The 19,768-nt window shown below is 39.3% G+C and overlaps 1 protein-coding gene across 2 annotated transcripts in view; it reads left to right on the forward strand.

Moving 5' to 3' along the window:
• Positions 1-19,768, forward strand: part of CNTNAP5 (contactin associated protein family member 5) — an 807,958-nt gene that overhangs the window by 490,802 nt on the left and 297,388 nt on the right. For both annotated transcript variants that reach the window (XM_019749551.2, XM_019749552.2), the window contains exon 11: positions 3,267-3,373. In XM_019749551.2, coding sequence (XP_019605110.2) covers positions 3,267-3,373 — 107 coding nt within the window. The remainder of the gene's footprint in view (positions 1-3,266; positions 3,374-19,768) is intronic.

A 19,768-nucleotide genomic window follows, 5' to 3' on the forward strand; every position in this document is an offset into this window, starting at 1 on the left:
CTCAGAGTGATTGTTTCCTAGCAATTTGAATTAAGCTCCCTGCACCTAAGGTTGTGACTGTCCTCACATGTAATGCTCACCTTTCATTTTGGTAGCTCTACACTCCGCTTTCTAGGTTCATGTCTTAAGTGCTCAGTTTATGCCAAATAGAGAGAAAAAGAAACAAAACACCAGTGAAAATGAACTGCTTAAAGAATATGGAAATTATACTCATAAACCTGCCCTTTTAAAATAAGCAAATTGTGGTTATGCATCTTTTACTTTGAGTGTCTATTTTACAGATGAGATTTTCTAATCACAGTGTGTGTTGAACCAAAATGAAACAAGCTCTAAGGCAGCCCTATAAGTATTCATTCATTTTATTCTCATTCTAGGAATATTACATTTTCCCTTACCCAAGTATTAATTTTCCCTACCAGAATACATCATTGGTTTTTTTGAGTGGCCATAAACAAATGAATTTGTAGCCTACATTTTCACTGGGAAATTGAGTTTATTAACATTGCAATGCAAAGGTCCGTGTGAGGCTTATTAAATATGTGTTCAAAGTGACCAGATAGTTATTGCATTTCCCCAAGACCCCTCCCCCTACATGCCCAAATGAATTTGTAAATCATGAGTTTTAAAATATTTTAATGTATAGATTCTAAGGAAAACGTGTTTTTATTTCTTTTTGTATTTATAGAATGTTGATTTACAAAATATCAAAATTCTAATTGAAAGTAGCAGAATTCTAACTCCAGCGAGCCTAAATGCAATGAGGGTTCTCCTGGAAAGATCTTGAAGTATCTCCCAGAATCTAATATAGATTAAAACTGCCAGCCCTCAGGAAGTTCACAGGTGCAACCAAGTCTTGGGAACAGCAAGGACCGACCACACAAATATTGTCAGGACCATCTCCATCTCTCTGCTTCACGCTGCATCTCAGCATTATTTGCGCTCTCTCTCTCTCTCTCTCTCTCTCTCTCTCTCTCTCCCTCTCTCTCTGCAGACAAGTTTTCTTCTCATGGCTGAAAATACTGCCTCTTTGAACTTTTGCATTTTCTATTTTATAGCTCCAGCCACCTGAAATAGGCTGATCTGAATTTTCTTGTTGCCAAAACCAAAGGAACTATAGGATAAGTACCTACTGACCAGGTTTTGCTCAGCTTTCCTTCTTTAAAGCAATTAACCTTTCTTTGGGGGGAGAGAGAGGAGCAATATTTGCCAATCATGGAGTAAGTGTGTGTGTGTGTGTGGGGGGGTATGTTTGGGGTTGGGTTAGGGGAGAGACGTAAGGTGGGGTGGGACAGGGTATAGAGAGGTCATGTAAGAACTTGCTTTCAGAGGGGAAATATGGTGAAAAGTAAACTGCAAGGGAAGCAATATTCAGAGGCAGGGAGATGTCAGCTGCAAAAGAAAAAAGAAGGTGTGAGGCCGGTGAGCAGTGACAGGCTAGCTGGAAGTCTCTCCTCCAGGGTACACCCAGAGGCAGAGGTCCTTACTCGGGTTTTGAGGACACTGATGCTTCAAGATTAGAGGGGGCAGCAACTGTGGTTCGTTGAGTGACAAGCCTGTTTCTTTTCCGTTCCACCAACATGAGTCTCTGGGAGTAAAAAGGAAGGGTAGGGTCTGGAGTCGGGAGGGGACTGCTGTTTTGCTTTTTTATTGGTTGGTTTTTGTGGACACGTTCCATAGCAAAATTACTGAATCCTACTGTTTTCCCTGTGTTTTAAGCTATAGCTGGATACCAAGGAGTTACCAATAAGTTCTTCCCAAACAAAAGCCCGGTCAGCACATTGAATGTTTGCTGTGCTGGGCAGAAAATTTCTAATATTGTGTCTGAACTTATGCAGCAATATTAGTTTCTGGGCTTTGAGACAATCATTGCTGGAGGGTTTCCTACCTATAGGGGACATTTAAGGTAAATTGTCTTATTTTTGCTTGCCTCACATTCTCAGCAGCTCCATGATGAATGCTTTTATTGCATTATACCACTTCTGTAACTTCATTGCTTAAACACTTTCCTCTTTGAAATTCATATGTGTGTTTTTTTCTGTAAATATTGTTTTCAAGAATTTCAGTATTTATCATTGCTTTTACTTTAAATTGTATTCATTACAAATATTGAGCACTTTTCAGCTTATCTCTTAGTAGCAACAAGGCCTACAGTGTCAAGATTTTAAATCATGCATGTAAGAGGTGACGATAATTACCCAAAGCACCATGTAGAAAACGGTTGAGCTGGGATTTGAACCCAGGTGTACATGACTCTAAAGTCCACGATCTCCGTCCAGTAAAAATGAACATGACTTCACTCTCGTTAGACCAAGGGGCACTTCACATTTATTTTCTTCCTATTATTTTTGCAATAGAAAGTGTTTGTTTTACATTGTGATAGTCATTCTTTACATCTTGAATTTCCACTTAATCCAATCCCAGTTCATTATAATCCTATTTACTAATATCATATGTAGTAGCTTCATGATACCGCATTAATTTTATGTACTACAACTTTCCTAAGAAATTTGTAACCTTGGACACTAATCTTGATTCATTATGACATCACTAAGAATAATGAAAAATAGCTTGTATACTTCCCATATTTTAAAATGTATCTTTAAGAGAGCCACCTAAGTTGAATGCTGGATCAAACTATAGGAATATTTCAAAGAGTTTTTAACGTGTGTGGTGAAAATATTTTTCAGAATAGTTATACTGTTTTTAGTATAAGTAGTAAAGACCTTATTTTAAGGGTGGCTTTGGCACTTTTAAAAATGATAGAATTATTTTGCATTTAAATGAAGAGTTACCATCTTTTCAAATTTCATGTAGCCTTTTAAAAATAGAAGTTTAAAACGGATTCCTGGCCATCTCCCAAAAAAGAAGTGTGAGGACAGTGACCTCAATTATCTGCACCTTTCGCCTTTCCTTTGAAAATGCAAATCCTTTCCAAAATGTAAAATTACAATCTTTGTACATTTTTTTCCCTATGGAAAATGAAAAAACCTTACAGATTCTGACCACTTCATATTAACTTGAAGTCAATGAGATTTTGCCCCAATGTTGAAATGCTTCACTTAATTCCTAAATCAGCTCTGAGCTTTTCGTTGCCCAGGAGTGCTGGGTGGACCCACTCCTTGTGGTAAAACAAGTTCTGTCTGAGGGAGAGGAGGATAGCAGAGCAATTTCCACTATCAATTCATGCAGATGGACATAAGGCATCTTTGTCCCTTCATTTGTCCTGATTTGATTCATTTTGGTTGTTTTGCTTTGTCTCCCATTAGGTGTTTGCCAAACTACTGTGAACATGGAGGAAGTTGCTCACAGTCGTGGACTACCTTCCATTGCAACTGCAGTTACACAGGGTACACTGGCACCACCTGCCATCACTGTGAGTAGATTCATGGTTTACCCATGGTGGAATGGGCAAAAACCCCGGAATACCAGTGTTACCTTCAGGATGTAGTCAGCATGGGGCAGGCACTTTTTAGTCATTCGTGCAACATGTGTTTCTTGAGATAATACTATGAGCCAAACACTGTAGTGGGGATTGAGGATGCATGGATATAAGCCATGTTCTCATGGAGTTTATGGTCTACCAGGAAGACAACAGGAAATGGGATATGTTGAGGAAGAGACAAGACAAGGTCCTACAGATGCACAGAGGAGTTTTTAAATCAACTGTGCCATCTTGATGGGTTAGTCACAGTGCTGTGATAAACACCCTAACATCTCAGTGGCCTAAGTGACAAGTGGGTCTGTATGCCTATGTTGCATGCCCATCAAAACTGGCAGGGGTCCTTCTTCTACACTGTCCTCATTCTGGGATGCTGACGGAGGCTCTATCATCTGGAAGGTTGCCATGGCAGGGAGGAGGAAGCACAGGAAAACATGTATTACTTTTTAGAAGCTTCTACTTGGAAGTGGCAAACATTACTCCACTTGCATCCCATAGGACAAGTAAAGTCATATAGGCATGCCTAAATTCAACAGGGGAGAAAGTGTCATCTTCTCACGGGGTCTGAGACAGCAGAACCGATATATTGGTGACAAGTACTGATGACCACATGTCAGTTTGGGAAGCTTCAAACAGAAGGCTTGAGCTGATCTAGGATTATGATAGGGAGAAAAGGGAAAAAAAGAACACTGAATCTGCAAGTAGTTTCATGTGGCTGGAGAGTGCTGACAGCGAGAACTATACGAGAGGAAGCAGAGTCACACAGCTGGAACACACAAAGAATAAGGGGTGAGGAGTAAAACATAAATGAATAACATGAGCGCTGATTTCTAGTTTTATAGTCATGATAGAGCCAGCAAACAAAAACACATGACAACATAGAGAAGGTTTGTCATTTAGAGAATTGTATGCCAAACTGTGTGAAATGAAGTATCAGTGCAATTGAGAAACACATAATCTGAAGGTGCAGGCATCAGCTGTAGGATATTTCAGGGAAAATGTGAAATTTGTAATTGATGTAAAAGATAGAAGAATGGAAGAAGGACCTCATAGAAAGATGTAAGAACCATGCCAAGGCTGGAGTAGTACTGAGGACCAAGGTGAGACAGTCCCTCAGAGGCAGATATCACCAGTTTTTCTTGAGTTTCTGCTATTGATGGGATGGCACCCTGGGATGCAAAAAGGAAATAATAGATGCCAGTTTGACTGGAATCAGACTCTGATATAGGATGAGCAATGTCAGTGCATCCCTGAAGACCTCTCAGTCATTCCGTGACCTCTTCTATCCCTTGGAATGTATATTCACCAAGGATGCCCATAAGGTAGTCCACTCACATTGGTATTAGTAAATATTTCTTCAAATATCCCAATGGCCACCATGTGATGATGTTGATTTTGCTGTAAGTTGCCCAGGGAAACAGAAAACACTGACTGGCTGTATAATAAAATATCTTATTTAAAATGTTCTATTACAAACTTGGAACAGTGGAAATAACACTGGACTGAGAGAGATTGGATTTAAATTTTACCTGGCTCTTGTACTTGAACATGAACATAATTTCATTACTCCAGAGCTCCATTGCTTCACAGATCCAATGAAGGAAAACTAATGAAATTTTCTGGGCTCGTTTAATGGTAAAATTACGTTTTTATGAAAGTTTTCCAATAAACAGAAATCCATAAATGTTGAGTCTTGTTCAAGAAATATTACCCATACATAGCCAAAACTAACATATACTTGTAAAAAAAAATCATATAGGACATGTATAGGATGATCCAGATTGTAATGTTAATGCTATTGGAAGAAGCTCAGAGGAAATAAGAATGACCTCAATTCAATAGTGAGATAAGAGAACCCTGAGGAAGATTTAAGTCAAAGCGACCTAATTTTTAGCCAAATCATATGCCATCATTTCTATGACATTACAACTTATTCTATGCACTTTTTTCCTAAAGTCATTTAACAATGTTTTGAATCCTTATGCACACTCTGCTACTTTAATTTTTGCCATTAATCAAGATAAAAATAGAAGATTTTCAACTTTGGAAAAATAAAATTGATGGAAGTAACATGCTGATTTTTAAAGGAACTCTGTCAAAGTTGATGAGCTAAAAACTCTACATACCAAGCCTTAAAAATACCATTCTTGAGAAAACCAAGAAGGTACAGTAGGTAAACGCAAAATTACAACTAATCTACAAAACAACCATTATTGAGAATCACCTAAAATCAAGCTGAACTGAAGTCTTTCAACTAAGGACTTGCAGAAGAAGCCACCTCCAGACTGGTAGGAATGTCAGAGACACGGAACGGGCTGTTCCCAAACCCGTGTGTGACCATTAAAGATTGTGGTGGCTATTTCAGCTGTGGGTGTCCCCCTATCCCCTAAAGGAGAGAGAGATACCAGCCCCACCCCAGCCCAGGTTTCCAGTGAGGGGAAGAGAAGTCCCCATAATTTTTGATTGTGAAAAACAGTGGAGATTTTGACTGAGTGAGACAGTGTGGCTTCACTCACAGGCGCTCCTATTAAAGGGACTGTTCTCAGTCTTACCTACCAATGGAATCATTCTGAGCGCCAGCACTAGGGCAGCAGCTGGAAAGGTGGCAGGTGCATATGGGGGGAATTGAGTTGTCTGACTTGGGATGGAGACTGGAGAGATGACTTTCCCCTGGATGGGGAGCTGGAAGAGGCCATTGTTTCTTTCTTGTTCCCTTCCCCTTCCCAGCATGCGAACACAGGTAGCTGCCATTTCTGAGTCTCTGCTGTTTGTTCCCCCACTCTGGTGGAACCCAACTCCACGCTGGTGGAGACCTGGCCCCACCCAACTTTTGTGCACACCCAGGTTGCTTTCAGTGGATTTTTCATGTAGCCTACTTGCCTTGGCTCAAGCTGCACTTTCCTAGGGTTTCTCAAAGGTTCATGGAACCCAGACAAGCAGCATCTGGCTTGAGCATGTCCTGTGCCTCTGACTGAGCAGCCCTAAGCTGACACTAGTGGCAGCTGGCCTTGGTTTGTGGTTTAGCCTCTCAAGGCTCTTCCAAGCACAGCACAGCACAGCCAACAGATATCTCCGGATTTCTTTCTGGCTCCCACTAGGTAGCCCTAGGGGGGGGAACGGGCTATGGCTAAAGCAGACCTACAGTGGATCCCCTCCATGGTGTTCCTAGGGCTGGTGCTCCCAGTGGCCAGCTTCAAAATGAGTTGGAGCATCACTCAGCCGCCTCCAAGTACACCACACCCCAGGGGTAGATTGAGCAAGCACCAGAATCCTGCTGAGGCAGATCCTGCTCCATAGAATCAGCCCCTGCACAACAACTCTTCCGCTGTAGTCAAGGCCAGTCCTCACAACCAGTGAGCCCAAGGGTCAGTCCCTCACATTGATGTGCAACAACCAAGGCTCAACTACAAGAGGAGGGCACACACAACCCACACAAGGGACACACCTGAAGAGCATGGTTCGGGTAACCAGAAAGACTGGGCCACAGAACCCCACAACACACCCACTACATAAGGCCACTCCACTAAGACTGGAAGACATAGCAGGCCTACCTAGTATGTTGAAACAAACACAGGGAGGCAGCCAAAATGGGAAGACAGAGAAAAATGTCTCAAATGAAAGAACAGAACAAAGCTCCAGAAAAAAAAACTAAGCAAGATGGAGATAAGCAATACATCAGACACAGAGTTCCAAACACTGGTTATAAGAATGCTCAATGATCTCATAAAAATGGAAATGGAAACATAAAAAAGAACCAGTCAGAAATAAAGGATACAATAATGGAAATGAAAAATATAGGAAATCAACAATAGATTAGATGAAGCAGAGGATCCAACCAGCGATGTAGAAGATAACGTAGCAAAAAACACCCTACCAGAACAGCTAAAAGAAGCAAAGAATCCAAAAACTTGAGGAGAGTTTAATGGGCCTCTGGGACAATATCAAGCCTACTGACATTCACATTATAGGTGTACCAGAAGAAGAAGAGAAACAGCAAGGAATTGAAAACCTATTTGAAGAAATAATGATAGAAAACTTCCCTAATCTGATGAAGGAAATGGACATACAAGCCCAGGAAGCACAGAGAGTCCCAAATAAGATAAATCTAAAGAGGCCAACTCCAAGACACATCATAATTAAAATGCCAAAGGTTAAATACAAAGACAGAATCTTAAAAGCATCAAGAGAAAAGCTCTTAGTTACCTACAAGGGAGCCCCCATAAGACTGTCAGCTGATTTCTCACAGAAACTTTGCAGACAAGAAGGGAGTGGCAGGAAACATTCCAAGTGTTGAAAAGCAATGACATACAACTAAGCAAGGCTGTCATTTAGAATTGAAGGACAGATAAGGAGCTTCCTAGACAAGAAAAAGCTGAAGGAGTTCATCACCACCAAACCAGTATTACAAGGACTGTTAGAGGGACTTCTTTAAGATGGGAGGGAGTTTGAGGATGGGTGAAAGGGAAGGGGTTAAGAATAACAAATTAGTTGTTATACAGTAGTCATGGGGATGTAGGTTATAGCATAAGGAATATAGTCAACAATATTGTAATAACTAGATATGATGCCAGATAGGTACTAGATCTATCAGTGTGATAGATGGGAATGGGGTTGGGGTCAGGGTCAAAAAGGTGAAGGCATTGAGAAATATAAATTGATAGTTAATACAGTATGGGGAATATAATCAACAATGTTGTAAAGATCATGTAAGGTGCCAGATGGGCACTGGACTTATCAGGGGGATCACATCCTAGACTGTGTAGATGCCTGACCAATGCACTATACATCTGAAGGGCTGAAGTAGAATAATATTGAATGTTGACTATAACTAAATATATAGGTAGTCACAGGATATGGAGTACAACATAGGGAAGATAGTCGATGGTATTGTAACAGCTATACAAGATGTCAGAGGAGTAGCTTGGGAGTGGGTTATCACTTTATGAGGGGTTTAAATGTCTAACTATTACATTGCTTTGTACTCCTGAAACTAATAAAAATACTATTTTTTAATAATTGAAATTAATTATTTATTTTTGGGTTTCACAGCAGATCATACATAACTACATAGAAACTTTAGTAAATTGGAAATGGATGGACCTAAAAGGTCTAATACTAGTGAAGTAAGTCAGATAGAGAAAGACAAATACCATATGATCTCACTTATATGTGCAATTTAAAGAAAAACATAACAAACAAACAAAACAGAAACAGACTCATAGATAGCGAACAAAGTGATGGTTGCCAGCTGGGAGTGGTGTTGGACTGAGTGAAGGGATTAGGAAATACAAATTGATAGTTACGAAATAGTCATGGGAATATAAAGTTCATAGGGAATATAGTCAATAATACAGTAATAACTCCTGGGGGTGCCAAAAAATATATACAAGTGGATACTTTGGTCAACGTTACTCAAGCAGTAGTTCACCATAATCAGAAGTGTCTGGACACTGATGGTAACCATTCTGAGCACCTCTTGTAATTGCAGATGTCAAACGTGACTTGTGTTCATCTTTTGTTATTGATATATATTGAGTGTTACAATTTTAATGCAGTTTTCCTTCCTTAAAATATGTATACATTTTTGTGGCACCCTCTGTATGTGTGGTGCTATGAGGGTGCTAGACTTATTGGGAGGAACACCTCGTAAATTATATAAATGTCTAACCACTATACTGTACACCTGAAACTAATATAAAATAACATTGAATGTCAAGTGTAATTGAAAAAGGAAAACTATCATTCTTTTATTTTATTTTTTTCTTTTATCACCTTCTCGTTCTGCTTTCTGTGAAATTGCTTAGCAGTTACACTGTGAGCTGCAACAATGATAAACCCCTTGTTCCCTTCTGGAAACCCAGCCAGGACAAAGCAGAGGCACTTGTGTGACTCTGAGGTTTGACAAGCATACCTTGGAGCCTGTACAGTTCAATAATTTGTCCTTCTTTTAACTACCCTCCCCCCGGTGTGTAAGGACCATTGCTTTCAGTCTCTTTGTAAACTGAATGGATCAAGCTGTGCTTCATGCCTTCAACAAGCATGTGTCTTACACACGGGGCATCAGATCTGAGAGCAAGCTACCAAAATGAAGAAGATGGCACACAGGGTACCCTCAACCAAAACAAAACAAGCAAGTTCAAGATTCTACTCTTTTGAAAATGGCAATATTTTGGGTGTGTTGAGGCATGTTTTCTCAAAGCAATCACTTACAATCAGAACAGTAAATGCAAGGTCTTAAGATTTTTTAAAAAGTGATAATTTCTTGAGTGTTCTCTGAGTCTTTTGCCCTTTGAAGCTCTTCAGGGTTAGCTTTGCTTATTCATTATTGATTCTTTCTAGTAAATATGAACCAATAAATCTGATTTAGAACAGATAGAATTAACTTCTTTCCAGCTTCTGTGAATAAGACAGAGTTCTGGGTGAGGGGAAGGGTAGATGGACTCTCTGAGGAAAAATGACAAAATGGGAATTCTGAGTCTTTAGACATAGCTGGTTGCTGTCAAAAGTACATATATCATCATTCCACTTGAATTTTCTTTCCTTCTTATCTGTTGACACAGAAAGAACTTGGGTATGCAAATTAGGTTACTCTTGACATGAACCTTGTCCAAAACCACTTCTTTAAGAAGGAAGTGATGAGTATGTCGGCAAGTCCTATCCAATCTGTGGTGGCTTCACCATATGAGGAGAAAATATGAGACGATCACTTATCCCACATCTGCCATTATATCATGTCTGTCACTTGTTTTGGTTAGGAATTTTCCCTTCTAAGTTTTACCCTGTTCTCCAGAACAGTAACTGAAGGTAAATCCATGTTTGCAGTTCATATCAAGCCCTGGCAACCCAAACAATGTTCAGGGCTTTCAGATCACCAGAGACAGTTACCATGGTTATTGATTTTATACAGTGTACAAGTTTAGAAGTTATATATTTGAAGTCAAACTTCTAAGTACTCAGGGTATATCTTGGTCATGGTATATAATATCTACCTTATTAGGAATCCAGATTGAGATTAAAAAGAAGTTTTGATTATGGAGCTTAAAGAAGATTGGTATACAACATAATGATAAGCTAAGATGGGTATTATCATCATCGCCGTTTTACAGGTAAGCACATTGAAGTCCAGAAAGGATACATAACTTCCTCAAGGTCACTTAGCAAGTAAATGGTAGAACTGGGCCTTGAATGGAGTGAATCTGGCTACAGATGTCAGATGCTTAGGCTTTATATCTTATTTCCTTTTTCAATCAAGTGAGGCATTTGCAAATCTCTCTACATGAACTTAGTGATGGGGCACTCATGACATTTTTCATATTGCTTGAGACACACTATGGTATTGTGATGCCATAATTGAAAATGGCATTCTAAAAAACTGAGAGATGAGAAAGTTTTTGTGTTCTAGGATAATCATAAAATTACCATAGAAGTAACTAGGATGGATTGGAACTTGAAAAAACAGCTAAAATTTGAATAGATATAAAGAACAGGGAGCCTACTGAAAACAGAGAGACTGGAAAGAGCCAAGACCTGATGGAAGGAATATACTGGGGGCGCCAAAGAAATGTATACACGTGACTTGTATTCATCTTTTGTTATCGGTATATATTGAGTATTACAATTTTAATATAGTTTTTTTTCCTTTCTGAAAATATATACACATTTTTTTGTCACCCTTGGTATATGCTGTGTTTTGGAACAATGCAGATGTTTGCCTGGCTCAAGAAAGGAAAAATGAATAGCTTCATTTGTTCATTCGTGAAGTCCAAATGGGATTTCTATGAATCACTTTTCCCATGGGGAAATCTGAGTTCGCTTCCCATTGTGACCAAAGCCTTTCACATGCTCTGTCAATATCTATAAATACCACTTTAATAAGTGCATCATAAATGGTCTATTTAATGACACTTTTGTTTTTATTTAACAACTTCAATATTTTCCTTTCTAGAGGAGAGGGATCCTGTATTTTTCCAAATATATATTATTATAACCAATGTTCCGGTGAGCATCTTTGTTCCTATTTTTTTAACCTCACATATTCTATTGTTTTCTTGAACTAGCTTTAGAAATGGCATTATTGAGTCATAGCTGATGAATAGTTTTATGGATCTTGATTCATATCATCAACTTGTTTTCCTAAAGCCATGCTACAGTTTATGCTCTGATCACTACTGTCTGACATCTTGTTTTACTTCTCTGACAAAACTGTTTGCTGTAATTTATAAAAGTGTTTGGCATGTGTTGTTACTAAAGCATTTGCATATTGAAGTGGAAATTATTATTGACTGTCGTGGACAGTTCCAGATAAAGCAGAAGTTTTGTTTTGTTTTTAGATGACTTGTAGAATAGGGATAAGATTGTCTCTCCAGAATCTCATTTCATCACCCCACAAGTACCTTTTGAAAGCACATCTGGTGTCAGCAACTGTGCATTGTGATGATTACTCTCATGTTGAGTGGATTCAATAAGTGACACGACTACTTATCTGTTACCTCTCTGTCCCTTATGGAGTGGGACTTGCTTGATCTTCTCAATATCTCTGCCTGATGACTTTCACATGTGCCCTTTTCAGGGTCTCTTCACCACTTTTCAGCCTTTGCTAATCCCTTTCAGTGTAGAGCTCTCTGACATCCTAATGATGCCTTTTAGCTCACTTATCAGCTTGCAAGAGGATGTCAGCTCTCTCTCTCACACAAGCCTGATGTAGTGCTCCTCCCACTGGGCAGTCAGTAGCCAGGTATTGATTGGAAGCCTATCAAGTTGTCTGGGTATCAGACCCTACAGTAGTCATCACGGAGGTATAACACTGCTATTTTAACAGTAGGTAAATCGTCCGCTAACTGCATGACATTTTATGGTTGGAGATGGTAGGGGATTTGGGTGATAAGAGGGTTTATTTAAAAGCATCACTCATATCTCTTAGCTCAGGTCAACTCAAATTCTAAATTATTCTGTGGGTTTGCTATCAAGAGCCAAATAAAATGTATCTTCATGCTTAACTCTGAATGTCATCAGCAGATATTCCCAGCTGCAAGTAGACACCTTAAGAAGAATAAAAAAGCCAGTAATGAATCGTTGAATCCATACGCTGCTTCATTTTATGACACTAACCACAGTCTTTTGTGTCATCATTATTTTTATTCATGTTAACTCCCTACTGAGGCTATAAACTCCTTTAGGGAAGGAACTCTGTTTTATTTGTATTTGTACTACCTGTTTCCATGGAATTGGTGACACAAAGGGCATATCACATAATTGGCGAGACAGATAATTAAGCAGAAATAAGAGAATTCATTTGGGCATTAGATGGGGACTCCATAAGGACAGGATGGTGTCTGAATCTTCTCTGTGTCTCCAGACCCTTGTTTGCTGCCTGACACATAGTAGATATCTGCTGTTTGTAATGCAGAAACATAGGTGAATGAGATATATGCACACAGTTGTGTCAGGTTGCTGGGGCAAGGGCACTGTCACTTGCTGGGGAAGGTGACAAAGTTTTCAGAATAATTGACCTTTGAGCAGAGACTTGAAGAATGAGACAGAACAAGAGCAAGGAGAAGGAAGAGGGAGCAGCATGTGCAAAAGCAGAGGGACAGGAAGGGTCATGCAACAAAGAGAGGACTGTAAGATGTCAAGCATAGCTTGACTCTATGGTGAAATGGAGGGAGGTAGAGAGGCAGGAAGCACAGCCAAAGCAGAAGATGGGTGGTGAATGGAGAAGGAGCTTGCTTCTCTAGAAGCATCCACAGTTTGTTGGTTTCATTTTAATGCTGGGCATTACTTGTTAATATTTATTTTGTTGTTTGCTTCTTTCCTGGTTCATTTATTTTTAGAAATATATCTGTGATGGTATTGCGGAGCATGGACTGAAGTTGGATAGTGTGGGTGCCAGAGAGAAATAGTGGGTGCTATTTGCAATTGCGTGGGCAACAAATAATGAGAGTCAGTGTAAGCTAGAAAGAAGGGACGTGGCTTGAAAACTCATATCTAAAATTGGATAAAACAGAATTGAAGACAAATCAAATACAGCAGAGAGAAGAATGGCTGTTAGCTTTTCAGTTTGGAAGACTTCCTGAGTGAAGGATGCTGCGACTAAGTTCTCAGGGCTGTCTGGGCCTGACAGTCTAGGATCAAACCCAGGCCTACAAGTTACAGGACAGAAAATCCAGGGCAAATTTTGTGGGCACTATGTGCTTCACTTTCTACATGGTGATACGGAGCTAATAATAACATCTGCCTAGCAGAAATATCATGAAAATTAAATAAAGGAATCCCTGTAATGTATTCAGTTTGGTGACTGTCAAATGCAAAGACCCTGTTTCATTTTAGACACTGTTTGAACAGAGGATGTGTAGGCAGAGGAGGAGACGCTGGAGATGCTGTAATCAGTTCAGTTTGGGACATGATGTTTACATGGAGAGATGGCCACTGTGCAGCAGTAGCTGGAAAGGCTCAGACTGAAGTCCGGGGAAGATCAGAATCATTGGATGTCTGGGTGCTGAAGCCGTCTGAGTAGATGAAGTCAATAGGGTGTGGTAGACCAAGGTTGGAACCTGCAATGTCGCATTTGAAAGGATCCAACAAGAGAGACAACTATGAAGGAATGGTGAGGGGTAAAAACAAGAACTAAAAAAAGTGGTAACCTAAGTATTACTTTGTCTTGTGTACCTGAAACTAATAAAAAAAAAAGAATTAAAAAAGTGGTAACCTAAAAGGCAGAAGGAGGGGTGTTCCAAAATAGATTATAAACAGAAATGTCCAAGTAATACCGTGTTTCCCCGAAAATAAAACCTAGCAGTACCATTAGCTCTAATGCGTTTTTTGGAGCAAAAATTAATATAAGACCGTGTCTTATTTTACTACAATATAAGACCGGGTCGTATATAATATAATATCATGTCATGTCATGTCATGTCATATCGTATCGTATCGTATCGTATCGTATCATATCATATCATATCATATCATATCATATCATATCATACCGGGTCTTATATTAATTTTTGTTCCAAAAGATGCATTAGAGCTGATTGTCTGGCTAGGTCTTATTTTCGGGGAAACATGGTATCCCAAGTGTTATATAACGACTACTTCATCAACAATATGGTTGGTAATTGTTGAATGACTGGGCAGGTGTTTTAAAAAGAAACTGGAGAAAAACCCAATAGGGAAAAAACCAAAATAAAACACCATTTTTCTGCAGGTGACCTACGACTGTGGCAGTATTGGAATGTACTAGCATTTGTGTTCCAAGAAGATTTGTTAACTGATGATCATCGTAGCTGTTAGGATGAAGTGATTCACAACCATTACGTTCCATTGATATGACTCTCCTTCAGGAGAAAAGACCAACATCCATTAATAACCAAGTAATACAAGGCAGTGTGTGATTACATGCATCAGATTTACTGCAGATGGTTGCTATTCTGTGGAGGGAGAGATCAGAGAAGGCTGAACTGGATGTGAACCAGTTCTTCAAGAATTGATCAGGTCTGATCAAGGGCCAGACTGGGTTGGCAGAGAAGTCTTAGGAAAGTGTTTTTCAAGGGTGAGAATCAAAGAAAAGACTTGAAATAAAAATGGGAATGGAGATGCTTGGTTTTCCTTCAAAGCACTTGCCTAAGAAGAGGAGAATGGCCATTGGTAAGCTCCTTTTATATGTCATACACTGTACTTGGTGGTTTATATGTATCAGCTCACTTTCTGAGGCCCCCTCACATTCTTAACTCCAACCTTATTTGACTATGGCAATTCTTCAAACATCTGAGTTTTTACGTATGTAAATCTCTTGACTAGAAACAATTCTTATCATTCTCTTTGCCTGAGTCACCTCTGTCAACTCCTGCAAAAAGTCTACCCAGATATTTTCCCTCACTCCTTCAGTATCCACACACACTGAACTTTCCCCACCATATTGTAAGGGAATGTTTTGTTCTTATTTTCCTTCCCAAACTGCAAATGTTTGGTGTATTCCTTTCTGTATAGCTGGCATCTACCGACATGTAGCAGAAGATCAATGAATGTAAACATCCTTTCATGACCAAAATGCTTAGGGCCACAGAGCTGGTGGAAGTGGGATTTGAACTCAGTTCTGCATGGCTTCAAAGTGCTGCTGCTTCACATTACACATCTCTAAGTGGAAGAAAGAGTAATCTTAAATATTTTATGGAACATGGCAGGATTTAAAAACAAAACTGGCACAAAAACATCTTATCAGAGCAGGGGAGGAATGAAGGGTATACATTCACCTCGGATTGATTTTCTTCCTGTTGAGCACATTTTAATGATTTAAGAGTTTCCCACACTCATTTCCTACATGTTAATTTGTTTTATTTCTTCTTTCATTCCTCTTTCTCTCCATCTCTCTCTCTATATATCTCCCCACCCTTTCATTAATTGGGGCTGTACTAAAGCTAACTTCAAATACTTTCATTGGATTGACAAAGTGCGAGAAATGTAATCACAAGTTTTGGCTTTGTTCCAAGCCTTTAGAAGCAAAAAATGATCCTGAAATATGAGAGAATTAATTAACTGGAGATGATTTAGTTGTTAATATTGCCTTTCTTTGGAGAGTCATTGATATTTACTTTGAACACTGAGCAGAAACAATGAGTATTTATTTCCACTTTCAATCAACATAAGACTAATTACTACAGAAATACAAAGCTCAGGTATGTCCCATGAGTTGGAAGTAATCTGGACCAGATTCATACATATTGAACTCAATATTTGAAGACACATCCTCCATCTGTGCCTCAGCTTTGGATCCAGACAGATTTAAGTTATATTTAAAGCTTTCTGGTCTTGGACAAATTACTTTTTTCAGCCTTGGTTGCTTGATCTCTAAAATAACAACTCATGGAAGCAGTTATTGTGTGGACTAGAGGAAAGCAATGGAAAACATCTGGCATAATATTTGGGATTTGACACTTCCATGTTAAGTGGTATCTATTATATATCTTAAATTATGTTTGTGAAAGTTTAGGAATGTTTTTTCATGCAAGAGACATTTAATAATTTATCTTCCTATGCTACCAAAACATATGGCTCTAGGAACACTTTTTACACATAGATTATAAAGTAGATATTAGGTGCTGGCATAGGTGTTGCCATACGTGGAAGGACTGAGAGGCACAACGTCACTGAAAGAAGACCAAGCTGGGGCTCAGGAGGCCTGAGTCAGGTCTGTCTATGCTACAGTGACCTTCAGCAAGTCACGTGCTTCTTGTAACTCATATTCCTCATGAGATAATATGGGTTGTACATAGATTATACGTAGTCCCATAGAAAAATTATCTTGGTATGCTCCAGCAGTATGAATCAGAATGAGTATGTTGCTTACTTGGTTGTGCTGTAATCACTCTGTACACTTCCTCTTTCTCATCTGAGCCATTTTCTAATGTTCTAGCTCAGAATAATATTTGCATCTATCATATAGCCTTTCTCTTATCTAAGGTTTAGAAAACACTGAGTGTTCCTTCTCATTATTACCTCAAAAAACTTTTAGAGGTGAAACAAATGAAAACTTAATAGGTGTTTTGTAAGGGTCACAAATGCTTAAATCTCTTTCATCTTGCCCTTGAAACATTTGTTAAGCAGAGCACTGTGGTTTACGTTTGGAATGGATCAACTCAAGGAATAATAAGAGTAAAAAGTAATAAGAGAAAGAGAGAGACAGTGCGACTTACAAATTTTATTTTAAATAATAGAGTAAGACTCTAAATTTTCATGTAATGAAAGGATTCTCAGTATGCTCAGTTTGAAGCTTGCAAAAATATTTTGACTGTGGGAGTGAGAAATAAAATTCAGAAAATATTTCTTCACCCATTAAAATTCTATGACACAATAACACTGTGACCTATGGCAAGTTATTTCACCAATTTGAGACTCACTTGTGTCATACACCCAGATAAAATAATAGAATCTGTCCCTTATTGCTACTGGGATAAATTCATGAATCAATGGGCGTGAAATCTCTTTGACAAGTACAATCTAACCTTTCCTTATAGATTCCTTCTCCTTATATATTTACAACATTTTATTCTCATTGCAACCTTGGTGAAGGAGAAGGCATGTATTCAGAGGAAGGACCAAAGTTTCAGAATAGTTTAGAACGGCGAGCCCAAGGACGTTCTGGTACAAGACCTCAGTAGGACTGAAACCCGGATATTCTCCTTGTCTCTGACTTTGTCCTTGTGAGTCTCCTACAAAAGTGTCTTCAGCTATATCACGTTCTAATTGTCGTTAGATTCCAGTGCAACTTTTAATTTTAGTTTTTGTTACTTTTTATTCTAAAAGCAACTCTTGAATATATTATTGGTCAGCTCCAAATCCTTCAGTGGCTCCATATCATTATATGACTCCTGCTTCTAACTCAGTAAGAGTAGTTCTTCATTATTTGGAGGCCTCCTAAACCACACAGCTTTCAGTCGTGACCCCATATGTACCCATGTTAGAGTAGCTCTGATCAACTTTTCATTCCTTAAGCACATGAAATTCTTTTTATTGCTCTATTCTTTTGCCCCTGAATGTTCTTTCTGACTTGTTTTCCAGATAATTCTGAATTCGCTTTCATATGGACAAGTGGTTGCAATAATTGATCGTTTGGTTTTTCTCTGGTATTTGTTTGAGCTCCTTGAAGTCAGGCACTTTGGCTTTTCATGCATATTTAACCCTGTAGAGAGTGCCATGTTGGGAATACTGCACATGCACAATGAGTGGTGAAAGAATGGGGTTCCCATTGTGAACTTGTGGGCACATCCTTGAGGTGTATTCGTATGTTTTCTCCATTGAGAGAAGGTCAAAGACAACACATCATATGCTGCCCTACAGTATCTGTTAGCCTTCCTCTTCGGTCTGTTTTTAATTTGATGAAAGAACGAGGCCCCTGCTTTGAATTCAAAGCATACTCCTTAAAGACCCGACGTCCAGGCCCCTATGACTCCCAAACTGGCTGGTAAATCATCTTTCAGTTGGCAGAGTCATAGCACATGATTTTAAGGCACTAGACTAAATAGGACTTTTGTGTAAATAATATATGTAGGAAACATAAAAAGGAAATAAAGCTGCCCATCGTCACAGCAGAACATGTAACTGAGTTTATTAGTCTGTCAACGAGAAGTTGTCAAAGTCAGTTTTTGGCAGCATGGGTTTCCCGTTGGCAGCTAATGTGATGATGAAGACTTTGGCAGTCACCCCCTTGCTCCTGTCTCCCTGATCCCACTGATGTGATAGCTGGAGGAGGAAGCAGCGAACATGTCTGCTAACACTTGATTCCACTGCTGCATGTGGACTAAACTGGCATTCAGTGGACTGACTAGTGTAACTTGCAGACTGGGGGTGCCTGGAGCTCACAGGCCTTCTGAGTAAAGGCCTATGCTCTCTAGTGTCTACCTAGCAGAGTCTTTGGTCCAATGACATCACTAGGAGGTTGTCAAAAGAAGCAGAAAATATATATATATATATATTTTAAATTGTGACTTTTTTTTTAATGGAGATGAAATAAGAAAAGAGAATTGTTTTTGAAAACTAGCCTCCCTTGGGTTCAAGACCAGGCTCTAGAAATTACTAATTGAGTAACCTGGGAAAAATTACTCACTTTCTTTGTACCTTGGGTTTTGCATCTCTAAATATAGGAATAACAAAATCTGTGTCAGGATTTCTTTTTTTTTTTTTTAATTAAAGTTTATTGGGGTGACAATTATTAGTAAACTTACAGAGATTTCAGGTGTACAATTCTGTAATACATCATCTATATATCACATTGTGTGTTCACCACCCCGGATTTTTTCATGACTGTGTAAGAACTCATACTTAGACCATTAGGTGTAGTGCTTATATGTAGGAGGCCCTTGATTTACTTCACCAACCCTCTGCACTTTCACCTTTTCTCATCTTCTATATGTAAACATCTAGATGAGTAACAAATGCTGATTTCTATGTTTGGAAGGAAACTTATTAGTTATTTCCATCCTTCCTCAAGTCGATGTGGTAGAAACATCCCGATCAATAACTCCTGCTATTATTGTGCTTCTCTGGTGGCTAGAAGGTTGGCTTCTCTTAGAAGCTGACTTTCCCTGGTCAGTCTTTGTTGTGTCTTCAGTGAGCCTACTATGGGAACCTCCCATTTAGGCCATCTTTGCAGAGTTTTGAGGAGTCTCCCAAAGAATTATCTTCGCACAGTGGTCCTCTGGGGGATCTACTGCAGGTTCTGTTTCTGCATGGAGTGACTGATTCTCGGGCTTCCTGTGCCAGGCGGCTGGTTTCTGTGGCAGGGTCTGTCCTGCAGCTGCCGCCGGCACCCCGGTGTCTCTTGCTGGGAGAGGCGAGTCA

Source organism: Rhinolophus sinicus, linkage group LG01 (genome assembly GCF_036562045.2).
Source record: "Rhinolophus sinicus isolate RSC01 linkage group LG01, ASM3656204v1, whole genome shotgun sequence".
NCBI classification, from domain to species: domain Eukaryota; kingdom Metazoa; phylum Chordata; class Mammalia; order Chiroptera; family Rhinolophidae; genus Rhinolophus; species Rhinolophus sinicus.